The 10034-nt window shown below is 38.5% G+C and overlaps 1 protein-coding gene across 1 annotated transcript in view; it reads left to right on the forward strand.

Moving 5' to 3' along the window:
- LOC107554970 (beta-galactosidase-1-like protein 2) overlaps window positions 1-9361 on the forward strand; it is an 11935-nt gene extending 2574 nt beyond the window's left edge. Inside the window, exons 3-18 of the mRNA XM_016237652.1 lie at window positions 587-753; window positions 831-899; window positions 1528-1623; window positions 1733-1841; window positions 1902-1973; window positions 2255-2339; window positions 2595-2732; window positions 5020-5100; window positions 5217-5323; window positions 5872-6018; window positions 6126-6197; window positions 6318-6396; window positions 7090-7177; window positions 8328-8436; window positions 8567-8683; window positions 8828-9361. Of these exons, the coding sequence (XP_016093138.1) occupies window positions 590-753; window positions 831-899; window positions 1528-1623; window positions 1733-1841; window positions 1902-1973; window positions 2255-2339; window positions 2595-2732; window positions 5020-5100; window positions 5217-5323; window positions 5872-6018; window positions 6126-6197; window positions 6318-6396; window positions 7090-7177; window positions 8328-8436; window positions 8567-8683; window positions 8828-8938 (1644 nt within the window). The 5' untranslated portion in view covers window positions 587-589 and the 3' untranslated portion in view covers window positions 8939-9361. The remainder of the gene's footprint in view (window positions 1-586; window positions 754-830; window positions 900-1527; window positions 1624-1732; window positions 1842-1901; window positions 1974-2254; window positions 2340-2594; window positions 2733-5019; window positions 5101-5216; window positions 5324-5871; window positions 6019-6125; window positions 6198-6317; window positions 6397-7089; window positions 7178-8327; window positions 8437-8566; window positions 8684-8827) is intronic.
- The last annotated feature ends 673 nt before the right edge of the window (window positions 9362-10034 follow it).

Below are 10034 nucleotides of genomic sequence, written 5' to 3' on the forward strand. Positions count from 1 at the left end.
GTGACGACACATTGATGTCCTAAGACACGAAACGATCGGTTTGTGCGAGAAACCGAACAGTATTTATATAATTTTTTACCTCTAATACACCACTATGTCCAACTGTCTTTGGGCGCGCGCACAGCATCCGGTGCGTGAGGTGTGTACGCGCTCCGGCGTAGTTTACGACTTTCCACGTATTCCCAACTTCTGAGCCTGCTCGCCTGAAGTTATGGTTGATTGCTCTTCGGCTGGATATCAACACACCCTTTAACGTAAACTACGCCAGAGCACGTACACAGCTCACGCACCGGATGCCGTGCGCGCGCCCAAAGACAGTTGGACATAGTGGTGTATTAGAGGTAACAAATGATATAAATACTGTTCGGTTTCTGGCACAAACCAATCGTTTCGTGTCTTAGGACATCAATGTGTCGTCGTCACGAGCCGCAGGGTTTAATTTGGATTTGTCTGCATATTTTTTTTACTCTCATAGATTTTTGTTACCAATAATTCTCACTGAACAGATTCAATCCAAGTGTGAGCTTAATTACAGCATTTTATATCAAATATTCTGTCATTTTTTATAATAGTGTGGTTATTTCAGAGAATGTCAGAGAGACAGGGACTGAGGGCAGACTCCACCCACTTCACTTTAGATGGAGCCCCATTTCGGATCCTCGGAGGCTCCATCCATTACTTTCGGGTCCCCAGGGCGTACTGGAGAGACCGGCTGCTCAAACTCAAGGCCTGTGGTCTCAATACTCTCACCACGTAAGACCATGACAGATTTTTACTTTTCCCCTCAGAATCTTCTTGAAGAGTTATATTCGTCATGTTTTGTCTGTCAGGTACGTACCGTGGAATCTTCATGAACCAGAAAGAGGAGTTTATCGTTTTCAGGAGGAGCTGGATCTGGAGTAAGTGATGTTGGTTTGTTTGTTTATTTATTTATATGAAATGTATTAATGATATTTCTGAACTATAAGAAGAAGAGTTTTACATGTGCTGAGGAAAATATTAGTAGGAAAATGCATGTTAGAGTTGTTAGAGGTGTTGCCTGTGTTCTGGGTGATTACTGTACCAAATATATTGGTTTTCATATATGGCTTGTTAGTTGTATGTATATTCAATATAAGTGCTTTTTTTCCTGGGTTTTTAAAACCCCACAATCACACTAACGGTCAAAAGCGGTTTTTTTTTACGGTTTTAAAAAGTCTTCTATGCTCACCAAGGATGCATTTATTTGGTCAAAATACAGCAGTATTGTGCAATATTATTAAGATTTTAAAAGAACCATTTTTTTTTTACGATATGTGATTTGATAACAAAGCTGAATTTTCATCAGCCATTACTCCAGTCTGCAGTGTCACATGATCAAGAAAACAGTTCTTTTAAATGATAGTAATATTTGAAAATATTACTGTTTTCAGTGTATGACTAGTGTATGAACCACAGTGAAGTTTGCCTCAAGAATAAACAGTTCATATCACATTCCATTTTAACAAATGTGTTCATTAATGTAACTAATTCTTTGCATGCTTTAAGGGGATACATTCGTCTAGCAGGGGAATTAGGCCTTTGGGTGATTCTGCGTCCGGGGCCGTACATATGTGCCGAGTGGGATTTGGGTGGGTTACCAAGGTTAGTGTCTCACCTGTTATGAAAATGTACTGTATATTTGTTTGTTTTCTTTAGTCTTTTTTAATAAAACATATTTAAATAAAACTATATATATATTTTTTTTAATCAGCTGGCTGCTGCAGGACAAGAAAATGAAATTAAGAACGACCTACTCTGGTTTCACAAGTGCTGTGAACTCATACTTTGATAAACTCATTCCGAGAGTCACACCCCTCCAGGTCAAATATGTGTTATTTTTGGTTTGTTGTTCTTCTACCACAGATTATATCTGATCTCCTTTAAAAGTCTTGCAGACAGTGAACCTACAGAAACTGACGTTTGGTGATGTACAGCATTTAGCAGAACTGCAGGTCAGTAAAAATTTTAGAATGTTTTCAAATTGGTCCTTATTTACAATTGTATTTAACAATTCATTTTGTTAAATGACTACAGTGTTAAAATGCCAACAGCTGTATTTTTCGCACAAATATCTACTAAATCTGCTATATATCCTGCAGCTCTTATACTGTATACTTTCTGAAGATGAAGTATGATTAAGAAATATGGCTTAAAACAAGGAAATCCCTAGTACTTGTTTGTAAAATAAACTATAGACAGCACAAAAGAGATTTGAATATTTTCTTTGCTGCAGCCACAGAAGCCGCTGATGGTGATGGAATATTGGTCTGGCTGGTTTGATGTTTGGGGGGAACCTCATCATGTTTTCTCTGCGCCAGGTAAAGAATCTGCCTCATCATGCCTCAAAGTGAGCATGTGGACATTGACACAGATGAACAGACCAGATAGAATGGACAATTTGTATCTAAGCTTACTTTTTGCCTGACGCAATGCCATAATATATATGAATGCATGAAAAACAATCCATTTGCCTTGCACGATCCTTTTCCTTTTGTTAGTATATATTCTAATGTCTGATAAATTCTCTCTCTGCTTTGACATGTATTGTGTCTGGATCTCTTCTGTTATGACAGAAATGATCTCTATAGTGCGAGAGCTTCTGGATCGTGGCATCTCCATCAATTTCTACATGTTTCATGGAGGAACCAGCTTTGGATTCATGAACGGCGCTTTTGACTTGGGAACCTACAAACCACAGACGAGCAGCTACGGTTCAGTAGTTTTAATATTCTTGACCACTGAGACAATGTATACTACCATTCAAAAGTTTGTAGTCACCAAGATATTTTTTTTTTAAAGAAATTAATTATTTTATTCAGCAAGGGCGCATTAAATTGATTAAAAGTGACAATTATACATTTATGTTTATAAATACAAACGTTTTGATGCTGTTCTAGAACTTTCTATTAATCAAAGAATCCCGAAAAAGTAATAAGCGGCTATGTTTCATCATTGATAATAATTAGAAACCTTTCTTGAGCATCAAATCAGCATATTAGAATGATTTCTGAAGGATCATGTGACACTGAAGACTGGAGTAATGATGCTGAAAATTCAGCTTTGCATCACAGGAATAAATTACTAAATATATTAAAATAGAAAACAGTTGTTTTAAATTTTAAAGGGGTCATAGGATGCCCATTTTCCACAAGTTGATATGATTATTTAGGGTCTTAATGAAAAGTCTGTAACATAGTTTGGTTAAAATTTCTCAATGGTAGTGTAAAAAACTATTTTTTTTACGTTGTCTAAAACAGCTCTTTTCAGATCAAGCCGTTTTTGTAGCATTTTCCTTTAAATGTTAATGAGCTCTGCTGACCCCGCCCCTCTCTTCTGAGCTGCTCTCTGAGGGACTGTTTACTTTAGCCACATTTAGAGACCTGCACTCCCGCGGTACCCAACGCAACAGGGTGCGTCGCAGGACAACTTTTGATGGGCGAGTGCGGGCGGGAAGAGACTGTGTGTGCGGGATGCGGGAGAATAAATTGATTTGCGGGACTCCCGCAAAATAGAAATTATTTAAATATAAAGTGTCTAAAACATATAAATTGTTATTTATCTGTTGTACAAAAGCAAAAAGAACAACTAATATTAACATTAAAATGATTGATATGCGCAAGCTAGGCATAGTTTCTGTTTATAACACGTGTTTAAAGGGTAGCGCAATGTAGCCAATCACAGACTCAGCTGTTTTTTTTTCTGGAACGCAATGGCCAATCAGAGGTTATTAAGTTAGTTATCTACTCACCACAGTGCTGAAATTGCGTGCTCACGAATCCTCATTTTAACACATGAAGTGTAGACATTGTGAAAGATTCATTGTGCATACATATATTGTGTTATAACTTTATGAGATGTCAGCTTTTAGTGATAATAAAGGAAGCGCTGCTCGCATTCTGCCATGCCAAACCATGCACGCAACAGCCCATGCTTGCTTTTCTGTTAAAAATAACAGTGGTTTGTTAATGTTGATGCTTAGCCTAAATAACAAATATGTTATCGGGAGTGTTTATGCTGGGATGTTGTGGAGCTTAGGAGATGTTACAGAACCATTTCATGTAAATTTCTTCGATGTACTGAAAAAGTCTATATAGATTACTTTTATGCGGGCTTTTGCGGGCGGGAGCGGGACAAAACATGAATGTCGCGGGCGGGAGCGGGACCAGATAAGATATATTTCTGCGGGAGCGGGCGGGCGCAGGACAGAATCTTGCGGGAGCAGGCGGGAGGGGACTGAAAAATCCGTCCCGCGCAGGTCTCTAGCCGCATTCATCGTGAAACTTGCTAATTAGCACATTATTAGGAAAGGCGATTTGCAAAGATTCATTAAAAAACCTTATACTCACTTCTTCTGTAGATGAGGCTGGATCATGAATGATTCGCGCGAACATAGACGCATTTAGGCAGATCGGGGAGCATTCTCTTCAAAAACAAACGTAATCCACTGCATCTTCAGCGGCTCAGATGTCGGGAGTAAATGACGACTGCTATGTTCATTATTACATCCAACAACAAAACACCTCAATCGCTTAGGAGTCATTCTTGTCTACATCTGCTCCGGCGGTGAAACAATGGCGGACTGATGACAGTCACTCAGGGCGGGTCTAAGGAAAGACACCAGTCCAGTCTGTGCTGAAACGCTACTGTCAATCAAACTATCGTGGGAGGGGCCTGTTTTTGTGACGTCACACAGACAGGCATCTGAGATCGGCTCGATTTGAGAAAGGGGTAAACATTTAACCAGATTTTTAAAAAAAACACTGGGTGGATTTTTATCATTATAGGGTGGTTGTGTACACACACTGCCAACACACATTTCAGTTCAAACTACTTGTAAAAGTGCATCCTATGACCCCTTTAAGTAATAATATTTCACAATATTACTCATTGTGATCACACAAATGCAGCACAAAAACATTTTAAAAATCTTTTGAACGGTAGTGTATGTGTGCTTTTACTCTTTTGGCACTTAAACATCGTCCCCTCTGCATCTCTTAGATTATGATGCTCCACTGACTGAAAGTGGTGATTATACAACCAAGTATCATCTCTTGAGGAACCTGCTGAGCTCCTACAGCAGTATGTTTCTACAATGTTGTCCCTGATTACAGAATCTGATGTTTTAAAAATGTATTTAAGCTCTCTGTACCTCTGTCCTTGTCTCTTCATGTCTGTCTGTCTGTATTTATGACCAGATGAGCCGATATCAGAGCCGCCAGCTGTGCAGAGCAGAAGAGCTTATGAGCCGCTGGCAGTTACTCATTATATTTCACTATGGGAGAGTCTTCAATGTGCAGAAACAGTAAGAACAGTGTATCCCACTATTATTATTTTTTTATTCACTTCTTTTCTTTCCTCAAAAATGGAACACGAACGAAGATTTTTGTTTCAAAATTCTCTCATCATTTTGTCTGTCCATTGAAAGTACACATAACCACCATTTTTCAGCTTTAAAAAGTTCATAAAGACATTGTAAAAGTATAGATCGAGCAGTCAGGTCTTATATGATGAACAGATTTAATTTAGGCTTTTATTCACATGTAAGCATTGATCAACATGGGCTCACCAAATATTGTAAACAAGCTCAACCATGCTTGCTTGACTTGTGAGAATAAACCTCATTTTTTTGTTTAGCATCAAACATACACATTTCAGAGTATACATGTTTTTATCAATAAATATCCTTTTTTACTAGAAAATGTGTTATATTAGGGAAGAATAATGTGTTTGCGAATACTGCTTCATGTTGAAAGGCAGTTCATGGTATAAGAAAAAAAACTAGATAGTTTAGAGGAGAACATACTTGGCAAGATATGTTCCCAAAATGACTAAAAACCATTTATCCAATAGCTTTTCAGAGCTGATGATCCTGTCAACATGGAGAGCCTTCCTGCAAACCACAACAATGGTCAGTCCTATGGATACACACTCTATCAGACTGACATTTATTCAGGTGGAGATCTCAACTCAAGGAACCATGTTCGTGACAGAGCTCTAGTAAGACCTTTTCCAGATCAATCCTGGCCTCCATAAAGGTTATTATGCATGACAATAAAGAACAAATTAAATCAAGGAGATCATTCTAATTCATATTTGTTTTGAAGGTGTTTATTGACAGAGAACTCATTGGTGTTTTAGACAATAGAACACAGAAAGTTAAAATACCTCACAGTAAGGTAAGTATGATGCATTGTTGGTTTATTAAGGTTTTACATAAACTAAACCTACCAAACAGAAACCAAAATTTAAAACAGGTTTGAGTAGTATGAATGCATTTCCCTAATTTCTGTTCACAGAGTGAGAGGACCTTGAGTTTGCTTGTTGAGAACTGTGGACGAGTTAACTATGGTCCAGCTCTTGACAACCAACAGAAAGGTGTAGTAACAGTGTAGTAAAAATGGTCAAATATTGACATGGTTTAATTGCATCTCACTATACTATAATAATAGTTATACAACAGTTCGTTCTGGCTCTCAAATCCGATTGGTTGAGAACCGTGAGATATTGTACTGGTATCGCTACAGGAATGCCCTTTCACAATTTTGTATCACTCCGCTTGTTGTTGTTTTTTATTATTCACTGAGCTAATCGTAGAGTACGTTAGTTAATATAAGAAGAAACGTCTAGCTTCGCAGTCTCTCTCTCTCTCATTTGGATGCACGTCTTGCCGCATTGTTTCTCTCTTATAACCTCATTATTTCTCACTAATAACCTAACTGAAGCAGCACATGCCCTTGATATGAATTCTAAAAGTGACGTATGTTTAAGTCAACTTGAGCTTTGAATCCGTGGTGGAAGGAAGTAGTTCCGCACAAAAGAGGGTTTTATTAGGCACTCCGTTGTCTCTTGTTTAATTACATGTTCCGTCGAACTGTTGTATAAACGCAATATCACTCTCGTACTCGAGTGATACCGGCTCTATATCAGCAGTTGTGATTGCCTCCGGCACACAGTCATGCTGATATAGAGCCGGTATCGCTCGAGTACGAGAGTGATATTGCTCATATATGAGCAGGAGTATAGTGACCATAACAGCATGCTCGTTCATTTTCATTTTGATCCATGCAGGGCTTGTTGGTGATATAACTCTGGACAATGTACCTCTAAAAAAGTTCACCATGCACTGTTTGGATATGAAGACCAGTTTCATAAACAGGTTCATTCTGAGTATTTTTCACTGCATTGTGTATCTATAGTGCTATAATGGCTCGGGTAACTACAGCTGCATAACTGGTTTATCTGGGGTTTAAGAACTGGTGTTTTAAAAGCATAGGACAAAAGTAAAAGGAATAATTCACCCAAAAATGAAAATGCTATTTACTCGTCCTCACCCATCGGAACAGATTTGGAGAAATTGAGCATTACATCATTTACTCACCAGTGGATCCTCTGCAGTGAATGGGTGCCGTCAGAATGAGAGTCCAAACAGCTGATAAAAACATCACAATAATCCACACCACTCCAGTCCATCAGTTAATGTTTTGTTTAATGAAAAACTGTGTGTTTGTGAGAGACAAATCCACCATTAAGGCATTTTAACTTTAAACCGTCGCTTCTGGCCATAAACGAGTCCATAATCCAACATTTTCAAGTTAAAAACATCTTAATGATGGATTTGTTGATTACAAACTCACAGTTTGTGGATTATATGCTGTAACAAAGAGGCAGTGGCGTTAGGATCCATGTGCAGCTTTATTAGTTCACAAGGCAGGTCATACAGGCATAAATCGTTAACTGGCGTTAGACTCAACGAAGGCTGGGCAGAATCGTAAACAGTGTTCGTAATCAGGGTCGAGGCAGGCGGCAGACAAACAATGGCATGAATCAAGAAGGCAGGCAGGGTCAGAATAGGTAGGCAGCAAGCAATCGTAAACAGTCCAGGTAATCAACAGATATTCAACACAGGGCAACCGCTCAGAAATGTCTGGAAGGCAAAACAAGACTTCGCAATGAGATCAGGGAAGGCACAGTTTAAATAGACCGGGCAATAGGAAACACCTGTGCAGGTGATTAGTCTCCGGCATGGGGCATTGTGGGAACAGGAGTCCGAAGGGATCGCTCAGTACTCCGGTGATGGTTCCCTCTGGTGGTGATCGGAGGGAGCCACAGAGGCTGAATTTGTGACATATCCGCTATTTGTGGATGATTGTGATGTTTTTATCAGCTGTTTGGACTCTCATTCTGACGGCACCCATTCACTGCAGAGGATCCATTGGTGAGCAAGTGTGTAATGCTATATTTCTTCGAATGTGTTCTGATGAAGAAACAAACTCTCCATATTCCTTGAATCTCTCCATTTTTCTTAGACTGCAGTCTCAGAAATGGACGTCTGTTGGTACGAAGCCCACCTACCCTGCGTTTTTCAGAGGATCCCTGGTAGTGGATCAGCCCACAGATACTTTTTTGAAGCTGCCAGTGAGTATTCAGCAAATTTCTACACCGTTTTATTTCTGTGTGCTCACATTTGCTTTTCTTCCCTGACTGACATGTTTGCTCATAGCCTTAGAACACAGAAGACACAGAATTTGTTCTGTATTGTTGGCAGAATTGGAGTAAAGGGGTGGTTTTTGTGAACGGGCAAACTCTTGGACGCCACTGGTCAGTTGGTCCTCAGAAAGCCCTCTATCTTCCTGGTCCCTGGCTCAGGAGTGGAGATAATGAGGTAAATGACTGCATGTAAATAAAGATTTGACTGTGGTGAAGTATGACAAAAGCCGTCATCCATGTCTAAACTGGTTATTCTGCATTAATCAGTTATGTGTCTTCCTTTAAGTCCCTTACTTTTGTCTTCCTTTCGATCTTTTAGATTGTTGTTTTTGAGGAACTCAAAGCTGCGGAAACAATCCAGTTTGCTGAAAATCTAGAATACGGCAAGACAGTCGAAGTATCCACACAACTGTTTTGCACCCTCATATGAAACACACCTGCAGCTTTACAATGAATCTCAGGCTTACATCCATCAAAACAGATCTGAACTTGAATTACTTAAAGCAAGACATCACAAGTGAAGAGTACAGATTCAGCAATAGACTTCCCCATTTGATTAATCATATCATTAAGACAACTGTTTTGTATTACAGGTTTTCTGAACTATGTTTGAATATGCACATGAGACATTATCTGATTAAATATGTACTAATTTGCAAACATTTCCAGAACAGTAGTCTTAACACTGGATAAAGCCAGATTTTGATCTCTTTCTATAACTCTATACATCAGAAAATACTGTCAAAAGCAAGAAAAAAGGCACTTTCAACTTAGAACTTTTAACTTATATACAAAGAAAACCCCTCTGTAAAAACCTTGAGAATTTAAAGGGTTAGTTCACCCAAAAATGAAAATTCTGTCATTAATTACTCACCCTCATGTCGTTCTAAACCCATAAGACCTTCGTTCATCTTCGGAACACAAATTAAGATATTTTTGATGAAATCAAAACATAAACACACATAACACATAAAATGTTATATTTAAAGGGGAGAATTTTGGCTCCGTTCAGGAGAAAATAAATCATAGCCTTTAAACATAGTATTATAATTTATACTACAGACAGAGTAAGGATAATCTGTAATAAAATAAATATTTAAATGTGTATTTTAGATGTTTTCTTTCCTCTAGTTTAATAGAAGACATGGTATGGAAGCAAACTAGCCCCCCCAAAAAACAGACCATTGCATGAAAAAAATTGATTTTGCTTGTAGTGTCTTGTCTTATAAAATTCCACCTGTACCACCTGTATTAACTTATCATGAATCATATAAATAAGCACAACATATATTACTTGCAACAGGATTCTCTAAAATAAAAGAACATGCTAGACATAATACACTGTCATAAGAGTGCTGGTTTGCTTTGTCAGATCACTCTGAGACACATTCCACTAACTGAAGCTGGTACACGGACAGAGGAGACCTGTTCTTCTCAAAGTATGTTTTTGGTGATGATTATGGAAGTGTGCTTGCATTTAATCAGTCAATGTAATCAAATGTTTTCATATGATTAAGGGGGGGGGG

This window comes from Sinocyclocheilus grahami, unplaced genomic scaffold (genome assembly GCF_001515645.1).
Source record: "Sinocyclocheilus grahami isolate Dianchi unplaced genomic scaffold, SAMN03320097.WGS_v1.1 scaffold521.1, whole genome shotgun sequence".
NCBI lineage: Eukaryota > Metazoa > Chordata > Actinopteri > Cypriniformes > Cyprinidae > Sinocyclocheilus > Sinocyclocheilus grahami.